At 50.0% G+C, this 23,232-nt stretch overlaps 1 protein-coding gene across 2 annotated transcripts; it reads left to right on the forward strand.

Moving 5' to 3' along the window:
* The first annotated feature begins 153 nt into the window (after positions 1 to 153).
* Positions 154 to 22,351, forward strand: cpda (carboxypeptidase D, a). 2 transcript variants are annotated; one of them, XM_083671769.1, is made up of 21 exons: positions 154 to 920; positions 1,528 to 1,775; positions 10,299 to 10,441; positions 10,797 to 10,966; positions 11,398 to 11,879; positions 12,583 to 12,774; positions 13,264 to 13,431; positions 13,815 to 13,924; positions 14,641 to 14,740; positions 15,610 to 15,752; positions 15,998 to 16,167; positions 16,406 to 16,708; positions 17,145 to 17,340; positions 18,066 to 18,201; positions 18,385 to 18,531; positions 18,718 to 18,816; positions 19,141 to 19,208; positions 19,585 to 19,716; positions 20,000 to 20,185; positions 20,411 to 20,513; positions 20,883 to 22,351. In XM_083671769.1, the coding sequence occupies exons 1-21, from the start codon at positions 259 to 261 to the stop codon at positions 21,107 to 21,109; spliced, it is 4,185 nt and encodes a 1,394-aa protein (XP_083527895.1). In that variant the 5' UTR covers positions 154 to 258; the 3' UTR covers positions 21,110 to 22,351. The 2 variants fall into 2 exon arrangements, with proteins under 2 accessions (XP_083527895.1, XP_083527896.1); XM_083671770.1 differs by having other exon boundaries at positions 20,886 to 22,351.
* Positions 22,352 to 23,232: the final 881 nt, after the last annotated feature.

Genomic DNA, 23,232 nt, shown 5'->3' on the forward strand with positions numbered 1-23,232 from the left:
TCCTGTGTATTTAATATACAAGGCCTCCTTCAGGCTCTCATCCTGGTGCCACCTTAAAAGAAGGCCCCTCCCCAATAGTGGTGACATCACCCCGAAGCTCCGCCCCCGGAAGTTGAACGCAGATAGGCAGGCTGATGGGGGAGAGACAGTCATCAGGGTTCTAGTCTACCCAGCCAGTCCTTTTTTTCTATTACATTTATAGTTTTAGTTTTCACAAGACTGAATGGTCGGTGACTGAGTGCTAGGAGATTCGTAAACATGGCGACGCGTATACGGGAGCAGCTCCATGCAACGTCGAAACTCTGCGTCTCACTTTTCGGCGTTGTCCTTTTTGTTGTTGTTCCCGTCATCACCTCCTCTCATGTCGGCGAGGCAAGCCTAGAGACCGGCACCACTACCGCGTCGGAGGAACTGGAATCCTACAACAAATACTACAATTATGTGGATTTAACCCGGATCCTGAAGTCCCTGGCCCTGAAATACCCCCACATTGCCAATATTTCAACCATAGGCCAGTCACTCGAAAGTAGAGAGTTGTGGGTGATCCGTATTACAAAGGACCCCAACGTTGACGTACCAGGAAAACCCAAAGTCAAGTATGTGGGGAACATGCATGGGGATGAAACGATCTCAAGGCAGGTATTGGTGTACCTTGCGGAATACCTGCTGACGAGGTACGGAGAAGACCCGCGTATCACGGAGTTGGTGACGAGCACGGATATTTACATTATGCCGAGCATGAACCCAGATGGGTTTGAGAAGTCTATTGAGGGGGATTGCAATGGGGATGCCGGGGGTCGTCATAACTCCAGGGACATCGACCTCAACAGAAGTTTTCCTGACCAGTTTAACACGATAGACGTCAGGCAAGACAGTATCCCTGAAGTTACAGCTGTCATCAAATGGATCTTGGAGAAAAAGTAAGTACCGTCTGTCCATGAAGTGTGCATAGCCTATTACACTCGCATATTATAAGCCATAAACCTAAACCTAACCTGATTTAGCAAGATCATGATCCACTGTTCCTAAAAGTCAATAGTAGACACACCCAACCGTTAATGGAAATAAATGTCTAAAATGTCTCGTCATGACTGATCTCAGGGTCATTTTGCAAGCATCCACGGGGTTGCAACATAGTGCCTGTGTTTACCAAGTCTAGACCTTTACTCAGTATATGAACAATCAATGTGAATACATACAGCTGGAACAGATGGGTCTACAAGGGTCTCAATGTTGCCAGCTAACGGCTTGGAATGCCCTCAATCAACAGAGACTCTATGTTTCACAATAGTGTTGCCTTACAACAGAGGCTTTTGGCGAAAGGGCAAACAACCCTGTCCCCCTCCCAGGAAGTCAGTAAACATGTCGCCTAACAACATTAATTCCAAAACTACCAACAGCCCATCCTTCAGTCTATAGCCTAAGTTCTGTTTCTGGTAGGTTCCTTGGATGTGTACAATCAAATAAAATACAGTATATTGAGATTGATTGTAAATGTTGTCGTTTGCTTTTTTATTTTGCCTCCAGGTTTGTGCTATCAGGGAACTTGCACGGTGGCACGGTGGTAGCCAGCTACCCCTTCGACGACTCTGCCTCCCACAAGAGTGAGGGTAAATACAGCCGCTCCGACGACGACAGCCTCTTCAGGTACCTGGCCCTGGTCTATGCCCAGAATCACCCCGTCATGAAGACAGGGGAGCCCCACTGCCTAGATACCCCCAAAGAGACCTTCAAGGACGGCATCACCAACGGGGCACAGTGGTACGATGTGCCTGGTAAGAAGAAGGATTTTTTTGTTTGTTTGTTTGTTTATTTCCTTCTTTTTTCTTTTTTCTTGAAAGGGTTTTGGGGCGCATTTTATGGTTTTAAGCTCATTATTCCACCTCACCTCTCCTATTACCATCGCACACATTGTTGAAACGCACAGAGAGAGAGAGTTCTCGGTTGCCATGGCGATTAAACCCTTTTGGGGGTCTTATTCTTTCTCTCTCTCTCTCTCTCTCTCTCTCTCATTCGCTGTGATGACGTCATGTGGAACTGTAATCCCATCTCTGAGGTGTTAATAATCATCTGGAGTCGGGTTTTACTCCGGTCCGTCCTGTGTGGTTTCATGACGTCTTGGAATAGGGAACGCGTGCACAGTATGCATGGGCTTTCATTGCGGTTGTCACGAGACACAGAACAAAGACAGAGCCTGAGGTGTGAAATCTAGGTTCCATGTTTCCATGGAAATGGGCCAATGACTTGAATTGGGTCAAGTGCTGCTGATTTCTCCTGATTGTTTAAGTGCTGGTGAGGGAGTGTTGGCCCACCCGTTTCCGTGACCCATACATCTGAGTCACTACTTCGTTACGACCTTTTGAATTCCGTTGTATCCGTCCCGACAATGCAAATGTGTTTTTAGCAGTCTGAAGTTTGAGCAAAAGCTCCAAGATCTCTCTAATAACCATTGAGGTGACGCTCTCCAACAGAGGCCTGAGGCCTATGCGTATTGAGCCTTGATGGAATGATTGTTTAGTCTAGTCTAGCTGCAGGTCTTACTCCCTAATAATCTCCACAGGCCCCCATTGTACTGGCTCCATCAACACCACTGTCTGTCACACAGCACCTGCGCATGGAACAACAGGTCAAGCTGGTACTCTATTCACCCCGGAGGACCCAGATCCTCTCGCTTTCTCTCTCTTTCTCTCTCTCTCTCTCTCTCTCTCTCTCTCTCTCTCTCTCCCCGTCTCGCTTTCTCTCTCTCTCTATCCTCTCACGTATAGGCCTAAAGCCCTCCTGGTTTCAAGTTACCTTTTGTCTTTCATGAGAGGTGCAGTGTAACACCACCTTTGGTCCACGGAGCTGGCAGTGCCCCCCCCCCCCCCCCCCCCCCCCCCCCCCTATCCCTCCCCCTATCCCTCCCCCTACCCACTCTTCATTTCATGATGAGGAAGGCCAGTGTCACGCAGTCACCTGATCCTCACACTGTGTGGCTGGCAGGTCAGGGGTTCGGAGGAGCCAGACGAGTGGCGATGATGAGGTGATATGTATCAGAGTGTGGGGTTTCGTGTGTGTGTGTGTGTGCGTACAGTGAATTCCAGGTGTCCCGCTGTGGTTCTCAGGCCTCCTTGATAATCCCTTTATCTGTGTTTGCCCATGGATTACTGAGGAACACCTGGTTTGGGTTTGATTGTTAAAAGATAAATCAACGCAAAATAAACATTCAATATGTGTTAAATGGCCACCCCTGACGTAGGCCTACTTTTGCTTCTTGAATGTAGTCTAATGGAAGTAACACTTACATCTCACCAACAGATGTTTTTAGGTTTTCACTGATCGCAACCTCTGTGTACAGGAGAGGCTGGCGGAGGTAGAAATCGGAGGACGGGCTCATTGTAATGCACAGAATGGAATGACGAATGGTATCAAACACATATATTTGATACCATTCCTCATCCTTTCCATGTATTACAATGAGCCCGTCCTCCGATTTCTACCTCCGCCAGCCTCCCCTAGTCTAGTACTCAAGAGTTAGCCTAACTCATGTGCTCATCCAACCAGACCAGCAACATAAGTGGGTGACCTATAATTCCCTTTCCACACCCCCTTACTAATCTACCACATTATAAGACAATAGCCAAAACGTTGGGAGTGGAGGGGCCACTTCTGCTAACAACCTTTCAAAAAAACCCAAGGGCCTGTCTGTCGCTCCAGCTCACCGACTGCTACAGTCATTAATTAGATCTCAGCGGGATCAAAATCCGGGAGCAACGGCGCTCTCTAAGTAAGCACGGCTCTATTTAAAGGACAGCAGCTGGTGCCAGTTAAAAGTGTAGCTCCGGGGGTCTAAGGTGTGGTGTGAGGTGGCTCACGATGACTAAGATGATGAGAGAGGAGATGAAGCTGATCAAGTACACCGTGCCCTAGGAGTACACCGTGCTCAATGAGGAAACGTACGGGAGGTTCGGACCCACATCGACTAAAATAAATGGGAAGATTTGACAGCATCCGTAAAATAGAGAAAGAGGTGTATTTAGGTGTATTTATTCGCTCTGTGCATCTGGAGCAAGCTCTGGTGCGCAAACATTTCTCAAACAACATCCATACCTAACTTGAGGTTAAAAATAAATGTCGTCATGACCTATCTGGCGACAAGTCACCCTCAAGCCTACAGGGCCCAGTGCAGAGGGCTGAGCTGATATTACTAGGATTATAGCACACGATGACTAACGACCTTTCGTTTCCTACTTGTTTGCTCTTGAATTAGGTTCAACCGATTGTTCACCGCATCTGCCTTTCACCATAGCTTACACAAAAGAAGAATATCGCAGAAAGCCTTGAATCGACAAATGTCAGAGTGAACTTCAAGGCTCTATTTCTGTTAATGCGTAGCCTAGACGATAACCAGTTTAGATCATTACCTCAGAATTGAATTGTAGTTTATCCATTGCTCGTGGTGCCCTGTGGTTTGCCGGTTATATCGTGTTTTCTGTTTGTTTTGTCATGAACTTTCACCTTTGGTCGGGAACTACTTTGCACTAGTCATAAGCAGCACATGAGAATGAACTATGGGGCATAGCTGACTTAATCTCTATGGCAATGCCTCTTGATTTCTAAAAGGAGACATATATTTAGTGTTTTGACTGCCATCAAGACTTGTGCTCAGTCACCATGACATTATGTAAGGAGTTAGAACTAACATTATTGAACCACAAGGTCTGTTTGTAGCAGGGCCACTGAGGATGTTGGCTTTTCCAGCTCTATACTACATCTATACTATATACTATCTATACCATATACTATATCTACATAACTGGTTTAACCTCGGCCTAATCTTTATGGAAATCTTGATCGGTTCTAGATGAAAGGCTATTTTCTTATTTTCATTAGTCCGGCCTACCATCTAGTGGTTTACCGTTTAGCTGGATTAAGCTAGAGGCTGTGCATATTTTCTATAGCCTATATCTGTACTTGCATTTGTGTGAGAGAAGCAATCATGTGTTTAACAAATAAGAACAGGCTTGTTGAATAAGAGGTCACATTGATCTGGGTGGAAAGCCAATACAAACAAAGAGTATTACAGGCATGTTCATGTTCATGTTCTGTATTAGTCCATAGAAAAACTGTGTTTGCAGGCAGGATTAACATGACGCGCAATACAAAACAATAGAGAGTCCTAAACATGATTTCAGAAAGTAACACCCAAAAAAACCCCAACAACAAACCCATAGATGAACCTTATCCTGCCCCAGGTTCAGAATGAATGCAGCCATTCATCACTGCACAGACAGAGAACGTAACCCTAGCCCATAACCCTGGACAAATAGCCCTATGATGGGGGAAATCCTCTGTGTAGAAGTCTTCTAGATAGTGTTTCTGTACTGTCTTTATGATCCAAGTTAAACAGTGATCTACTGCACTTGTGCTTTGAGGTGAATGGTCACCGGTCCCAGAGATTCTTGGACAACAACTGTGTTTTGTCTCCCATCATGGGACAGGCCTGTGGTCATTGAGACATTTATTTGTAAATGGATGTCGGAGGATGATGACACTTAGCGTTATGTCTGGGAATTAGGCTACAAGATCACAGAAGGATTGATAGAGGAAGTTGGGTTTCTGGTACTAAATCGGCGGCCGTGCTCATTGTAATGCGTGGAACGGAACGAGGAATGGTATCAAACACCTATACCTCTTACGGCAGAGAAGTGCGTTCTTGTTTTCCGAGACCGAGAATGCCAGGAAACCCACAACCCACCTCGAGGTTTCAGCCTGGAAAATAACAACCACATAACAGCCACCTAGCGCGTCAGTAGAAAGGCCATTGCTCACCTGTGCTGGTTGCAGGGCTCTGCCTAGGAGTGTTGTCTGTCAGGGCCTCAGGTGACAGACAGAGGATTTACTACAGGGGAGGGTGTGTCTTGGTGTATACTGCCTACATGGAGGATGTGGAGGGGTGTAGCAAGGCTGGGCCTTGCGCCTGGAATCTGGAGGGTGTTTGTTCTTCGGTGTTGGCACACACACACACACACACACTTAGACACACACACACACACACACAATTAGACACACACACACACACAATTAGACACACACACACACACAATTAGACACACACACACACACACACACAATTAGACACACACACACACACACTTAGACAGACAGACACACACACACACACACACACACACATGCACTACAGGTTAATCTTAATCGTCTATCGTTTCTCTCTTCACTGATCTGAATATATAACAGGATAGGTGGTGAAAGATGCAGTGGTTTATTTTCAGCTATCCGGTTCCTTCACGTCTGTGCAGAGAAGGGGAGGAAGCCACCAGTGGAGGCTGGTGAAGGTAGAAATCGGAGGACGGGCTCATTGCATTGCATGGAACGGTATCAAACATGTTTTTTTATTTTTTTTATATCTCCACAGTTCTACATGGATATGGTTTTGCATGCGTGTACGTGTTTGATACCATTCCTCATTCCATTCCATGCATGGCAATGAGCCTGTCCTCCGATGTCTACCTCCACCAGCCTCCCCTGGAAGCCACTGTAGTGCTTGTGAGATCTGCTAAGACTTCTACCCACAGCACCCTGCTGGTGTTGGTGTGTGTCAACACAAGCCCTCCGGGATCCACCTTAACACCCCTAAGGTGGTAGTCCCTCAAACAGACTCAGAGGGCACAGCCTTGCTCAAACAGACTCAGAGGGCACTGCCTTGTTGATCTGTTCTACCACCAGCTTAGCACCACAGGACGAGAGATTCCACGTCAACACGCCCGCCCCATGACCAACAATTAAAGGCTGTCCAACATAGTAGTTTAGTTGTGATGTTTTGTAAAAAAATAAAAAATAAAAAATAAATAAAAGAAAACCACACCTTAGTTTGGTGAGGTGCAGGCCGGCGTGTGAAACTTCAAGAGCCGCAACACTCTTGCTCCGATCCTAATTATTAACTAATTAATAACTCATTTATCGGACCAATGTTTCGGCAACAAGCTGGCTTCTTCAGGGTTTCAATGGTAGTAGTAGTGATGGTTCCCTTTTCTTATTGCTTAAAGGAAAGGCCCTTTTGGCCCTTCTCCCCTGTCATCAGGGGAGGCCGGTGGAGGTAGAAACCGGAGGACAAGGGCTCATTGTAATGAATGGCACGAGAAAAGGTATCAAAACAGGTGTGTTTGATACCGTTCCTCATTCCATTCCATGCGTTACACTGAGCCCCGTCCTCCGGTTTTTACCTCCACCAGCCTCGAACCTCCTGACATTCACTGAAGGAAACATCAAAAGGACGATGGAAGTGTAGCCAACGAATATGAAATGAACCCAACATCTGAATGTTTCCCTTGTTGAAACTTGCCAATACAAAGTGGAATCCACTTGGCTGTCTCCCGTAATTTCCTAGAGCAGCTGACAGACAGAGGATCAAATATCTGTAACTCAACTCTCGCTACGACTACTCTGCCAGCACATTTTAGGATCACATTAATTCACATGAAACCACAACGATTTGTGGTTTCAAATCAACATATTTGCCTGCCAATCAACCCGAAACCACACACGCCCACACACCCACACACACGGGCAGACACACTAGAATAGAATCTGCTGGCCGTCACCGACATAATTGAAGTTCCTGTTCCACAGCTGCGTAATCACTCGCTGTGGCCTGTCCCGGATTTGACGAGGGTTGTTTTTGTGTGGGATTTTTACTTGTTGACTTGTGTGTTCCCTGATACCTTTCCCACTCAGTGGGGAAACGCACACACACACACACACACACACACACACACACACACACACACACACACACACACGTGTACACGCACACACACACACACACACACACACACACGTACATGTTCACACTCACACACACACTCACACACACACACACACACGTACATGTACTCACTCACACACACACACACTCACTTACACACACACACACACACACACACACACACACACACACACACACCGCGTGTGGATTAAATCTCTCTTAATCGAGATTGCTTTTTTTATCCGGTGCCTGGTAAGTGATTACAGCCTGTGATGATGGATGGGTGGATGCTTCTCTGTCCCGAGGCTCTGTCCCTGTTCTCACTGCCACAGTGTCAATTGAGGATTCCTGTCTTTGTGCCAAACCCTATTAATCTCAAGGAGCCACGTTCACTTGCTTTGCTTTGGGTGTGGGTGTGGGTGTGGGTGTGTGGGTGTGTGTGTGTGTGTGTGTGTGTGTGCTGAGGATTTATAATGCCGAGTCTGCTGGGTTGTAATCTTGCTCACACATCACTTTGCCATTGTTGTAGGAGGCTGATATCCTGATGTAAATGGATGTGTTTTTGACGTTAACAGCTGGCAGGGATTTATCTAGGGCTCACACAAAGGAGCTAGTGTAGTTGTTTGTCTGCTGTGAATTAGTTTAGTACTGTGTGTGTGTGTGTGTGTGTGTGTGTGTGTGTGTGTGTGTACAGAGTTCCTTGCTGGTGGGTGTTTTATCGGGTTCCAGTGCCCACCCTGTCGTCCCGCCATGGCAACCCTCCAGGGGCCTGTTGTCTGGGGCGTGCTGGGGCCAGGCCTGGGGGGTTGGAGGCAGGTGGCGGTACGCCACAGCAAACACATTCCTCCACCAGCCCAGGAGAAAAGGCTGGCCCCAGCCGGCCGTGACAGATGCTCTCTGCATTAATCAACACCTGGGGCCTTGTACTCGGTCTGAGGCAGATTTAAGGATGCTCTTTAGCTCCCTACCTAGACGTAATTATTATTATATATATTTTTTTTTCATGTCGTCCCTTATGGTACTCGATACGCTAAAGATGTTGAATTGACTGATTGAAAAACTGTGTTGTGTTGCCGAATAAACTGTTGATGCTTTTGGGAGGGATCTGTTAAAGCAAATACGAGTGCAAGATTGAAGAAAAGAAACGTTCTTCTAAGTGTTGTTCTAGCCCTTCCTCCAACGGGTAAAAAACTCTTAGCCTGAAGGTCACCTACCTAACAGGATTCTGAAAGAGATATTTTAGGCTAGTGTTGATTAGATTCACTCCTCTGTTAACTGTCTCCGTCCGACAGTCTCCCCTGCCTCCCTCTTTCCACACGGTGCAACCATAAATAACCCACTAAGACTTGCATAACAATGAAAAGCCCCTATAGTTAACGACAGCTCTAATCTTAACGAGTGCGAGTTGTTGTGGTCGCGAGTAAGTTATTTATCGGTAAGTATACTTTTTACCCAAAGGAGATATTAGATATTCTACCAGAAACCTGGGACCTGGGGTCTTTGTCATCTCAGCGAGTCCCAGCTTGTTTGGAAAGAGCTTCTCAAATGCAGCCAGTGCTTATTACATTGGCTCTGATACCTCTGCCAGGGTCTTGGACTGTACAACCTCAACCATCGCACAACCCGGTATCTGGCAGCATACAATAGGCGAGACGACCACAATCTACGTGGTGAGTGTCATCGGCTGCAGCTTCCTTCGGTGGTGGTGGTGGTGGTGATACCATCCTCTTTGTATGTGCCCCTCTGTCTCCCTCGGGTCTCTTTGGGACATTGATCCTCACCTTCTTCTTCTTGGTGGTGGAGACCTCCTTGTTTCTGGCGGAGGTTTGAGTAGCCAGGCTGCTACACCTCTTAAGAATGGGTTCTGGTTGATGGTAGGTAGACTCAGGTTCAGGCTTTGGTTCCAGGATCAGGCCTCCCGGCGGGGTCATCTCCCTGTCTGGTGGCGTAGTTTCCCTGCGCCGTTGTGGAGGCCTTGTCTTACGTTTATTCGCAGCTGGAACAGGCTCTGTGTCGCTCGTAGCTTTTGGCGCCATCTCCTGGTCTTTGGATGCCTTTTTCCCTTTTCCGTCCTTGCTTGACCTGGTCTGGTAACCCCTGGCGTGGTGTTCAGGTTGGGAAAAGGCCGTATCGGCAACAATGTGTCAAGAGTTTCCATACTTTGGCTTTGAGTCTGTGTGAGTGACGGTCAGTATGCTTATTTTCCATGTCTGTCTGCCCACTTTCTTGAGTTTTTTTTTTTTTTTTTTTTTTTTTACTTTTCAAAAATCATTTTGATTCTGACACAGGAGAGCCTGAAGAACAGCAGTTCCCAAACTTGGGGTCTGGACCCCATGTGGGGGTCCTTTGATTTCTAATTGGGGTCCCCTGAGAAAGTCATAGAGAACTATGAACCTCTATGATTTATTATTATTATTTTTTTTTATTTCATACGAACATTTCGACAAATAACATCTGTGTATTGCACCTGTAACCTATATCACAGTGTTTGTTTTGGGTTCAAATGGTTGTTTGTTGTGCTCCTCCCCTTCAGGAGGGATGCAGGACTACAACTACGTGCATGGCAACTGTCTGGAGATCACCATGGAGCTGAGCTGCTGCAAATACCCCCTCGCTTCGGAGCTACACAAGGAGTGGGACCTCAACAGGGAATCCCTCCTGGCCTACATGGAAAAGGTAGGGCTCACACAAGACCCGTGTACACTTTCAAATCCATCACATACTGTCCATCCGTTGAGGACAACTCTGCATTGTAATCAGTGGAGGCTGGTGGAGGTTAGAAATCGGAGGACGGGCTCGTTATTCCGCATGGTACGGAAGGAGGATTCCTCATTCCGTTCCGTGTATTACAATGAACCCCGTCCTCCGATTTCTAACCTCCACCAGCCTCCGCAGAGTTTGATACCGTTCCTCATTCGGTTCCGTGCATTACAATGATCCCTCCCGTCCTCTGATATCTAACCTCCACCAGCCTCCCCCCCCCCCCCCGATGGACAGATGATGACATCACTCCTGTTCTCTCCTACCGTAGGTTCACATCGGAGTCAGGGGTTACGTGACGGAGGCGGTGAGCGGAGCGGCTCTCTCTGATGTCAGCATCGTGGTGGCGGGCATCAATCACAACCTCACCACGGCCCAGTTCGGGGACTACTACCGCCTGCTGCTCCCCGGGACCTACAACATCTCCGCCGTCGCCCCCGGGTACGAACAGCCAACCCTGACGCTCACTGCTGCTGTTAAAAAAAGACTCTTCTGTTCTGTTGTTGCCAAAGGAATGCTTGTATACCTTGATATGATGGATGAGCTGGTATTGATATTGATTGTGAGCGTGTGTGTGTGTGTGTGTGTGAGAGGGAGTGTGTGTGAGTATGTGTGTGTGTGTGTGTGTGTGTGTGTGTGTGTGTGTGTGTGTGTGTGTGTGTGTGTGTGTGTGTGTGAGTGTGAGAGGGAGTGTGTGTGAGAGTGAGTGTGTGCGCACAAAGGAGCTTACTTTTTAACTAAACTTCCTGTAATTTGATACCCCTCTTTTTTTCTTGGAACTCCATTTCCCTGAGACGTGACCTCGTAAATGAATGATAACAAAAGGAGAAGAAAGCGATGTGACGCCATGTCTCTGTGTTCACTCTCACCAGGTACACCCCCCTGACGGTGGCCGGCGTCCAGGTGTTGGAAGGCAAGGCCACGGAGCTCAACTTCACCCTGGTGCCCGCGGGGAAGGAAGCCACGGGGGGTGTCAACGCCCCCTCTACCGCCACCGACACCACCACCACCCTCACCACCACCACCACCCCTGACTCCCCGACATCCACAACCCCCTCCAGCCCCACCAGCACCCAGGCCAGGGTGGTCCCGGGGGCCAACGAGAGCAACAGTTCCTCTGCCCAGCCCCAGCCCCAGCCCCAGCCCCAGCCCCAGCCCCAGCCCCAGCCCCAGCCGGAGGAGAACCAGCCCCAGGACTTCCGCCACCACCACTACAACGACATGGAGATCTTCCTGAGGAGGTACAGCAACGAGTTCCGCTCCATCGCCCACCTCTCCTCCATCGGCAAGTCGGCGGAGGACCGCGAGCTCTACGTCATGGTGATCTCCGACAACCCCGGCGTCCACGAGCCAGGTGAGTGTGTGTGTGTGTGTGTGTGTCGGTGTCGGTGTCGGTCGTGTGTGTCGGTGTTTGCCGGGAGCTCGATGGGAGGAGGTTCTAAAGCACTCTGACCAGGGGAGGCATCCTCCGATTTCTACCTCCACCAGCCTCCCACTGTACTGTACTGTACTGTAGGTCGATGTCTATTACAATGCTTAAAAGGGACACTTCACCCATTTTTAACATCACATTCATTATCTCCAGCACCATACCAGTGTCTACATAAGTGGAAAAACTGCAATTTTCTACGTTCTGTCGTCAAAAATATAAAAGGACACTATAGGGGGCGATTTCCTTAGGACCTTTTCTCTTACCGTTTTGACGACAGAACGTAGAAAAACCGGGGAAGTGTCCCTTTAACTGCATTGTGTTCAGACGCTCAGGTTGGAAAGATGATTGCTTCAACTCAACGATGAATGATTTTTTTGTATTTTTTTTAAATTGATTAGGCTGGCCCATTACCTCAGTTCCTTTGTTAAGTCGTGAGCGGCTTTGAAAAGACTCACAGAAGCACAGAAAATGGATTTAAATCAATTTGCGCTCTGGTGAATGAGTGCTGTCACCCCGTCCTCTCTGAGCGAAGCTGCTCTCTCCGTGACCTCACGTTGCTCCGCTTCTCCTTGAACAGCTCTCTCCTCTCCCCCTTTCCTCCCCCTTTCCTCCCTCTTTCTGCCAGGCGAGCCGGAGTTCAAGTACATCGCCAACATGCACGGCAACGAGGTGGTGGGACGCGAGCTGCTCCTCAATCTCATCGAGTACTTGTGTCGTAACTACGGCAGCGACCCCGAGGTCACGGAGCTCGTCAACACGACCCGGATCCACATCATGCCTTCCATGAACCCCGACGGCTACGAGGTCGCCAAGGAAGGTAGGAGGGGGGCGCGCGCACGCACGCACACTTACACACACGCATACACACACACACACTCAGACACACGCATACACTCAGACACACACACTTACACACACAAACAAACACTGACACACGCATACACCCAGACACACACACACAAACACACTGACACACGCATACACACACACACACACACACACACTGACACACGCATACACTCAGAGACACACACACACGCACACAACAACCAAGAACATCAGAACGGGTTTTGACAATGTGGCCAGTTTTTTTTTTGTTCCACAGTTTTTCTCACCTTTGCTGTGTGAGGGGGCGTTTCCTCTCTGCGGTGGAGTGGTTTGCTTGTTCTCTGAGGAGAAATCTACCCTCAGGAAGTAAACAGGAAATTAAACACTTGGGGGTGGGGGGGAATAACCCATTTAAGGTGGAACTCGCCCGCCCCAACGGTTAGAGCGTGGTTAAAAAACGGTTCCTTTTCTCCCGCAGGTGATAAGAGAGGCTACCTCGGACGCAACAACAGCAACAACGTCGACCTGAACCGTAACTTCCCGGACCAGTTCTTCAGCATCACGGACCCCAGGCAGCCGGAGACCAGCGCCGTCATGAACTGGCTGAGGAGCAACCCCTTTGTGCTGTCAGCCAACCTCCACGGAGGCAAGGCCTTAGCGCGCGCATACACACACACACACACACACACACACTTGCATACAGTATATACACACACACACACACATACAACCTCCATGGACGCAAGCCCTTAGCTCCACACCTACTGTACTATACACACACACACACACACACACACACACACACACACACACACACACAAGGCCAATAGTGCATATGGGATACGTTATAGCAGGTTTGAGTTTGAGCATGAATTCTACCCTTCAGAGCGGTTCAGAGAGAAATGCTAGTGAAATAGAGCTAAAGAGACATCCTCATCCTATAAAAATGGACACTTTCTTTCTTTCTTTCTTTCTTTCTTTCTTTCTGTGTAGCACACACCAACCTGTGTCCTTTGTGTCCCCCCGCAGGGTCGCTGGTGGTCAACTACCCCTACGATGACGACAAGGAGGGGAGAACAGAGTACAGCAAGTGTCCCGACGACAAGGTCTTTCAGCAGCTGTCCACGGCCTACTCCAGGGTGAGGACACGGACGGCCGTGGAGGCCGAGGGACCTAGAAATCAGAGGGACCGCCTCATTGTAAATGCATGGAATTGTACGAAAATAAAGGACAGTCACCGCTTCTGTGTTTTTAAGAAATCTTACACTTGTGTATCAGGCAGCAGAGCGAGTCCATGCTCTGGGTCCAGCCGTGTGGTCTGAGCCAGCAACCTTTTATTTTTTTAATTTATTTTTTTAAATATTTGTAATAGTTTCCCCATCAGCTCTTTTGTAGGATTCCACCCTTTGATCTATCGGTCTGAAGTAGTATACAAAGCATTTACATCTCCATGTCATACCAAATCAAGTCAAAGTGTGTTTCTCATATACGTTGAATACGGCCGTAGACGATGCAGTGAAATGCTTAGGGCAGGAACAGCTCCTCAGCAGTGCTGCAGTAGCAATAGGAGTGCAAATTTGAGAATTTGTTTGATGCCGTTCCTCATTCCATTCCGTGCATTATAATGAGCCCGTCCTCCGATGTCTACCTCCACCAGCCTCCCCTGGTGTACAATAACTTATATTTAATTGGAGTAAACTGCTCCTATTCTACAAACGCATTTCTTTCTATTCTTTCTATTTTCATTTCTTATATTCTTTTCTGTGTATTTCATTCCTGTGTGTGTCTGCCTGTGTGTGTCTGCCTGTGTGTGTGTGTGTGTGTGTGTGTGTGTGTGCTTGCGCCTGTGTTGCAGGAAAACGAGCTCATGCACAAAGGGCACCCTTGTGAGGACATGTACCCCGAGTTCTTCAAGGATGGCATCACCAACGGCGCCGACTGGTACAACCTCGCTGGTACGATCTCCTCCATACCCCACACACACTGACCTGACACACACCCATCCACACTGACCTGACACACACTCACACACACTGACCTGACACACACCCATCCACACTGACCTGACACACACTCACACACACACTGACCTGACACACACTCACACACACTGACCCGACACACACCCGTCTACACTGACCTGACACACACTCACACACACACTGACCTGACAGACCCCCATACACACTGACCTGACACACACCCATACACACTGACCTGACACACACCCACACACACTGACCTGACACACACCCACACACACTGACCTGACACACACCCACACACACTGACCTGACACACACCCGTCTACACTGACCTGACACACACTCACACACACTGACCCGACACACACCCGTCTACACTGACCTGACACACACTCACACACACACTGACCTGACAGACCCCCATACACACTGACCTGACACACACCCATACACACTGACCTGACACACACTCACACACACACTGACCTGACAGACCCCCATACACACTGACCTGACACACACCCACACACACTGACCTGACACACACCCACACACACTGACCTTCTGCACAGAAACTGTTTGTTCACTGTAACTTTGCAGGAGTAAAATACAATGTAGTACCAAGCATAGTCAATTTAGTTATTGGATGAATACTAGATGATGTAGCTTGAAAACATTAGGCATGACGTCATTGTGCGTGCCTGCGTGTGTTCGCACACTTGTGCTGTTTGTGTGTGTGTGCTCGTGTGTGTGCTCGTGAGTGTGCGTGCGTGCGTGCGTGCCTGCACGCCCTGTTCATGTGTTTGAGTGTGTGTGTATCCCTCTGTGCCCTTCTCCAGGTGGCATGCAGGACTGGAACTACCTGAACACCAACTGTTTTGAGGTGACCATCGAGCTGGGCTGTGTGAAGTACCCCCTGGCCCAGGACCTGCCCACGTACTGGGAACAGAACCGCCGGGCCCTGCTCGCCTTCATCCACCAGGTCCGCCTCCTCACCCACTCTCACTCTCACTCTCACTCTCTCTCCCCCCTTTCTGACCTTTCTTTTCTTCACTCGCTCACATGGCTTGAATGTGAAAAGTATTAATTGTGTGTGTGTGTATGTGTGCGTGTACGTGTGTGTGTGTATGTGTGTGTGTGTGTATGTGTGTGTGTGTGTGCGTGTACGTATGTATGTGCGTGTGTACGTGTGTCTGTCCGTGTGTGTGTGTGTGTGTGACCCTGCAGGTCCACAGAGGAGTCAAGGGCATGGTGATTGACATCAAGGACGGGACAGGCATCCCCAACGCCACCATCACAGTGGAGGAGATCGATCATCCAATCACGACCAACCAGGCCGGGGACTACTGGAGGCTGCTGGTCCCCGGGACGTACCACCTGACCGCCTCGGCACGGGGGTGAGACAGAGAGACACGTCAGCGTCCGAGACATGAGCACGGGGGGGGGAGGGTTTAGGTCGCTGTGATGCACGGGACAGAATAAGGGATTTTTGATCCCATTCCTCATTCCGTTCCATGCATTACAGAGGAGCCCGTCCCTCTGATTTCTACCTCCACCAGCCTCCCCTGATGGTGCCAACCTCCCCCTAAACCCCTCCCTGTCCCCCCCCCCCCTGCTCCCCCTGTGTCTCTCCAGCTACACCTCGGTGAAGATCTACGCCACGGTGCCCGAGGAGGGCGCGGAGGTGGTGGACTTCCGGCTGACGCGGGCGCGCTCGGAGCCCAACGGCCAGCCCCCCAAGGGGCCCCTGGCCACCCAGGACCCGTCCGAGGAGGAGTTCCAGAGCTTCATCAAGGAGCTGTCGCTGGGCCAGGGGCTGGAGCAGCTGGTCTCCAGCACGGCCACCGAGAGCAGCTTCCGCTACCGCCGGTACAAGGAGCAGTCGGAGTTCCTGAGGGGCCTCAAACTCAACTTCCCCAAGATCACCTCTCTGCACAGGTAACCCCCCCCTGACCCCTGACCCCTCCTCCTTACACAGGTAACCCCTCCTCCTTACACAGGTAACCCCTGACCCCACCTCCTTACACAGGTAACCCCTGACCCCTGACCCCACCTCCCTGCAGTGGTAACCCCTGACCCCTAATAAGAGTTGTATGTTTGGTTCCGATAGAGTTCATACATTGAACGTGTTATTTATCTGTTAGTTATCACTTTGAATAATAATAATAATAATAATATATCAAACTTATATAGTGTTTTTCTGAGACCCAAAGAGGCTTATGAAATAATATGATGTATAAGTCTGTATATAATATATGATAATATATGATGTATATAATGATATATGATGTAATATATCAGTCTGAATAAAATCTTGCCCCACTGTTGTGAATGGAGAGGCTATAATCAAATGGTTTGGTCCTGTCCGGTCCAGTTTGGGTCAGAGCGTGGAGTTCAGGACCATCTGGGCCCTGGAGATCTCCAACAAGCCAGAGGAGTCGGAACCGGCCGAGCCCAAGATCCGCTTCGTGGGAGGTATCCACGGCAACGCCCCGGTGGGCACGGAGCTGCTGCTGGAGTTCGCCGCCTTCCTGTGCATCAACTACGGCAAGAACCCCTCCATCACCCGGGTGAGGCGCTGGACAACGCCGTACCGGTCCGACTGGTCAACGGCACCGGTCACAGTGGGAGGCCGGCAGGGGTAGACATGGGAGGACGGGGCTCGTCGTGATAATGCGTGGGAACAGAAAGCCTGTCCTCCGGGGTCGACCTCCGCCGGCCTCCCCTGAACTGTTAGCGTAACCACTGAGTGCGGCGCTAGAACGAAACGTTGACTAGTGATCCTTTCTTCTGTCCCTCCTCCCTCTTCTCCCCCCCTCCATTTCCCCCCCCCCCCTCCATGTCCTCCTCCCTCTTCTCCCCCTCCATGCCCTTCACACCTCCTCCATGTCCTCCTCCCTCCCCCCCTCCATGTCCTCCTCCCTCTTCTCCCTCTCTGTGTCCTTCACACCTCCTCCCTCCTCCATGTCCTCCTCCCTCCCCCTCCCTCCATGTCCTCCCTCCTCCCCCCCTTCATGTCCCCCCCCTCCATGTCCTCCTCCCTCCTCTCCCCCTCCATGTCCTCCTCCTTCTTCTCCCCCTCCGTGTCCTTCACACCTCCTCCCCCCCTCTATGCCCCCCCCCTCCATGTCCTCCTCCTTCTTCTCCCCCTCCGTGCCCTTCACACCTCCTCCATGTCCTCCTCCCTCTTCCCCCCCTTCATGTCCTCCTCCCTCTTCCCCGCCTTCATGTCCTCCTCCCTCTTCCCCGCCTTCATGTCCCCCCCCTCCATGTCCTCCTCCCTCCTCCCTGACAGTTGATCAATGAGACCCGCATCGTCATCCTCCCCTCCATCAACCCAGATGGACGAGAGCAGGCCAGGGAGAAGCAGTGCACCTCCACTGTGGGCATGACCAACGCCCACGGAAAAGACCTGGACACAGACTTCTTCGGTCAGTGTGTGTGTGCTTGTGTGTGTGCGCTTGTGTGTGTTTACATGATTTACATGACTAAAACCCTGTGTGTGCGCTTGTGTGTGTGCCTGTGTGTGTTTACATGATTTACATTGACTAAAACCCTGTGTGTGTGTGTGTACATGATTTACATGACTAAAACCCTGTGTGTGTGTGTTGTAGGCAATGCGTCCCAGCGCGTGGTGGAAGCCCAGCCTGAAACCAGGGCCGTGATGGACCTGATCCTAGAGAGGGCGTACACACTGTCTGTCGCCCTGGACGGAGGCTCCCTGTCGGCTACTTACCCCTACGACAGGCCTGTCCAGCCAGGTCAGAACACACGCCTCAAACTGGCGTCATGGATCTGATTGGATAGACACATTGACAACATTGACACATTGACATAAACAACAGCCAGGTGTATTGTGGGGGAAACGGGTCAAATGGCCTCACAAAGTCATTATTAGATCAAATTTTTGCTGAATGTGACTTTTACCGTATTTTTACTGTTTTCAGTTGAAAACGAAGGAACGCTGAAGTACTTGGCCAACGTGTATGCCAGAAACCATCCCAAGATGCACCTGGGGGACACTGCGTGTCCAAGCAACGGCCAGAGTATGTACCCAGGCCAGTCCTGCTCAGGGGAGGCTGGCGGAGGTAGAAATCGGGAGGACGGGCTCATTGTGATGCATGGAACGGAATGAGGAACGGTACCAAACACCATGAATACCATTCCTCATTCCGTTCCGTGCGTTACAATGAGCCCGTCCTCTGATTTCTACCTTCACCAGCCTCCCCTGCGTAGACGGACTGTTCCTGCGTAGACAGACTGTATGACCCGGTTAATAATCATGAATAAGGGAATATGAAGTGCTGAATGAGTATTTAAGGACTCACTTTTTTCTCTCCCTCCCTCCCTCCCTCCCTCCCACCCTCCAGTGGGGAACATCCCAGATGGTGTGCTGAGGGCAGCAGAGCTGAGGCAGAGTCACATGGGCAGCATGAAGGTATGTGTCTTCCCCAGGGGAGGCTGGGGGAGGCTGGGGGAGGCTGGGGGAGGCTGGGGGAGGTAGCAGACCAAATGTGTGTTGGATCCCAGGCCTCATGCCTTTCCAGAGATGATAATGAGCCCGTAGTTCTCAGATTCTACTTCTCTCACACACGTCTTACTAAAACTCAACACACAGATTATTTCTCTAGTAAGGAGATGTGACATATTGAATGAGCACTTATCGTCTGTGTGTGTGTGTGTGTGTGTGTGTGTGTGTGTGTGTGTGTGTGTGTGTGTGTGTGTGTGTGTGTGTGTGTGTGTGTCTGTGTCTGTGTGTGTCTGTGTGTGTCTGTGTGTGTCTGTGTGTGTCTGTCTGTGTGTGTGTGTTCCAGGACTTCAGCGTGGACTTTGGCCACTGTCCAGAGATCGGCGTGTACACGGGCTGCTGTCTGTTCCCCCCGGCTGATCAGCTGACCACCCTCTGGGCCGAGAACAAGAAGGCCCTTCTCAGCATGCTGGTGGAGGTCAGCGCAGCCCCCGACCTCTGACCCCCTTCTGCTACTGGTGTAGACGCACACTGGGGATTGTGATGATACCGTTTTAAAGTTTGCTGTCATTTTCTCACTCGCGTCATGTCTCTGTCTCTCTCTCTCTCTCTGTCTCTCTCCCCCTTGTTCCCTCCCTCTTCTGGGACCCCCTCTCTCTCTCTCTCTCTGTCTCGCACTCTCTCTCTCTCTACCTTGTTCCCTCCCTCTTCTGGGACCCCCCCCCCCCTCCCCTCTCTCTCTCCCCCCCTCCTTCCCCCAGGTTCATAAAGGGGTGCGTGGGGTGGTGAAGGATAAGAGTGGGAAGCCCATCGTGGGGGCCATGATCGTGCTGAACGGAGGCGTGAGGGTCTTCACCGCCGAGGGGGGATTCTTCCACGCCCTCCTGGCCCCCGGGAACCACAACATAGAGGCCGTCGCCGACGGCTACCAGCAGCAACGTCAGGAGGTGTGTGTGTGTGTGTGTGTGTGTGTGTGTGTGTGTGTGTGTGTGTGTGTGTGTGTGTGTGTGTGTGTGTGTGTGTGTGTGTGTGTGTGTGTGTGTGTGTGTCGGTCGGTTTGTGTGTGTCTGCGTGCGTGTGTGTGTGTGAGAGAGTGTGACTACTGCCGTTTCTACTGTGTACGTTATATGAGGTCAAGAGGTCCTCCTCAGTGACCTTGTGGCTGTTCCCAGGTGGTTGTGTCGTCGTACGAAGCTGCCAGCTCCATCATCATTGAGTTTGACATGGACAACCGCATCTTCGGCCTCCCCAGGGAGTTTGTGGTCGCCACGGCAGGTGAGCAGTGGGGAGGAGTGGGCTTTGTAGAAAAGGCTGGATTTGGCACAGTGCTGGTATGACAGTGGACCTGTCTGTTTGTCTCTCTAACCTCTGTCTGTCTGTCTGTGTCACCTCTCTTTGTCTCTCTAACCTGTCTGTCTCTCTAACCTCTCTCTGTCTGTCTCTTTAACCTCTCCCTTTCTGTCTCTCTCACCTCTCCCTGTCTGTCTCTCCAACCTCTCTCTGTCTGTCTCTCTCTAACCTGTCTGTCTCTCTAACCTGCCTGTCTCTCTCACCTCTCCCTGTCTGTCTCTCTCACCTCTGCCTGTCTGTCTCTCTCACCTCTCTCTGCCTGTCTCTCTCTCTCTCTCTCTCTCTCCTCTGCAGCAGCTTCCATGACGGCCCTGGTGGTGACAGCGTGCATCATCTGGTGCGTGTGCTCGGCCAAGTCCAACCGGCAGAAGGACGGCTTCCACCGCCTGCGGCAGCACCGGGACGAGTACGAGGACGAGATCCGCCTGACCTCCATGGGCTCCAAGAAGTCCCTGCTCTCCAACGAGTTCCAGGACGAGACGGAGAGCGACGAGGACACACTCTACGCCAACAAACTCTGAGAGCGCTCGGGCTCGGCCCCCCCTATTTATCGGTGCGACTACTTCTACTGACCCCCACCCCCCGGGATCGACCCTCCTTTCTCTCTCTCTCTCTCTCTCTCTCTCTCTCTCTCTCTGACCGACCGACCGACCGACTGGCCTTTTTTGCGCTCTTATCGTATGGCGCGGAGGAGGGAGAGAGGAGGAGGAGGAGGAGGAGGGAAGAGGATTGGTCCAGTGGGGCTCTCGTCCGTCCCTGAAACATGTCTTGGGTCTCACAAACCCCTGCTCTCCTCCGGACCACCAGAGGGCGCTCTTTCATAGACTATAACTGTCCTCTCTGGCTGGCCTCCAAGCCAAATCGTCCAAAAGAACTCTTGCTTAGCTCTATCCGCGAATGCACTCAAACGGCCTAGTGGAGCCAGGTGACTCTTTCACTCTGTCCATTTATTTATTAATTGATAGGACTTCAACCGAGTACAAATTGATTCAAAAATAGTTATTTACATCCATGTCAATAATTACGTCAATGGAAGGTCATTGTTCACCACTATCCAGTTACCCAACCTTTCAGAGGGAGAACCAAACACAGTGCCTTGGCTTCTGTAGCGTTAGACACACTGCTCTCCTGGGCTCCAGCACATGGGTGGAGGTGGAGGTTTGAGAACCGTAGTTAGATAGATGTTACCCTCGTCCAGATTATAATCGGAGATGATACCCTAGTCCAGATTTATATGATTTCAGATGACGACCTAGTCCGGATTATATAATCTCAGATGATGACCTCGTCCAGATTATAATCTGAGATGATACCCTAGTCCAGATTTATATGATTTCAGATGACGACCTAGTCCGGATTATATAATCTCAGATGATGACCTCGTCCAGATGATGATATATGATTCATCAGATACTCAGGCGGTATGAACGAGATGTGGTGGTAGACCAGGATCCGTGGTTGAGCACTGTACTCAAGTAATGCACCGTTTTCTGAGCAGAGACTGAACTCCCAAGACTGAAGGCCTGGGCTGCTTGTGTTACTAGTTTTATACCCCACCGCAGATTCAAAAATGTGTCATAAAACACAGGCCCTCTATGCATAGAACTAACTGGTGCTGTGTGTTAAATTCACCAAGAATTGTTCCGTATCAGTGGTCAGGAAAGGCACTATTGCAAACATAAGATTATTCTCTCAAAATGTGAATCGGTAGGAGGCTGGTGGAGGCAGACATCGGAGGACGGGGCTCATTGTAATGCATGGAACGGAATGGGGTTTGATACCATTCCTCATTCCGTTCCACGCATTGCAATGAGCCCCGTCCTCCGATTTCTACCTCCACCAGCCTCCCCTGGAACCATGATAGACACGACTGTCTGTCTATCATGATTGTGTGTCTTTTCTAGCTCATAGATCAGCTCACGCTAGAAAGGATTCCATTTCTGAAAAATGATGCTGTAGAAGACACATGTCTCACCCATGACTTAACACGAGTCGCCCCCAAAATACACGCTGAGTTGTACATTTTCTTTTTCTTTTTGAACGGTTATTTTGTCATGCACTCTATTTCTATTTGTACATATCTGAATGAAAAGCCTGATTCTGTCATAATCGGAAGATTATCTCTTGACAAGTTTATTGCGAACGGACCTTTTCTGCCCGCCTGCTGGCTTGTGTTCTGTTCATCTATATATCATATAGTGGCCCCTTTCAAAGTCTAACCCCCTCAACCTGTTCCTGGGTTTGATGGAGTAGGAGTCGAGAGACTACGTCATTACAGGGCTTAGATTGAGACAGACGGGAACCCCAACATTAGACTGAGAGACAGACAGACAGACCTAAATGTTCAGGGTTAGATTTGAAAGGGGGTAAGATCCTAGATCTGTGTCTAGGGGGCAACTTCACCCCAGGGCCACCGTCCAGTGGGAAGAGATCAGGCGAGGCTGGTGGGAGGTAGAAATCGGAGGACGTGTTTGATTCCGTTCCTTATTTCATTCCATGCATTACATTGAGCCCGTCCTCAGATTTCTACCTCCACCAGCCTCCCCTGGAAGAGATTCAAGTCTGCCTCCCTCTCACACAATCAATACATAATGTGGGAAAGCCAGCTCATCTTTGGGAAGAGGGAGGGTATTTTTAAGGTATG

This window comes from Argentina silus (assembly GCF_951799395.1).
Source record: "Argentina silus genome assembly, chromosome: 6".
In the NCBI taxonomy this organism is placed as follows: Eukaryota; Metazoa; Chordata; class Actinopteri; order Argentiniformes; family Argentinidae; genus Argentina; species Argentina silus.

Excerpts from the sequence above, each read along its gene's own strand:
- cpda (XM_083671769.1), top strand. The coding sequence starts at position 259 with ATGGCGACGCGTATACGGGAGCAGCTCCATGCAACGTCGAAACTCTGC. Across the intron at positions 11,880-12,582 it reads CCCCGGCGTCCACGAGCCAG|GCGAGCCGGAGTTCAAGTAC; the intron begins GTGAGTGTGTGT and ends TCTTTCTGCCAG. Across the intron at positions 14,741-15,609 it reads CGACTGGTACAACCTCGCTG|GTGGCATGCAGGACTGGAAC; the intron begins GTACGATCTCCT and ends GCCCTTCTCCAG.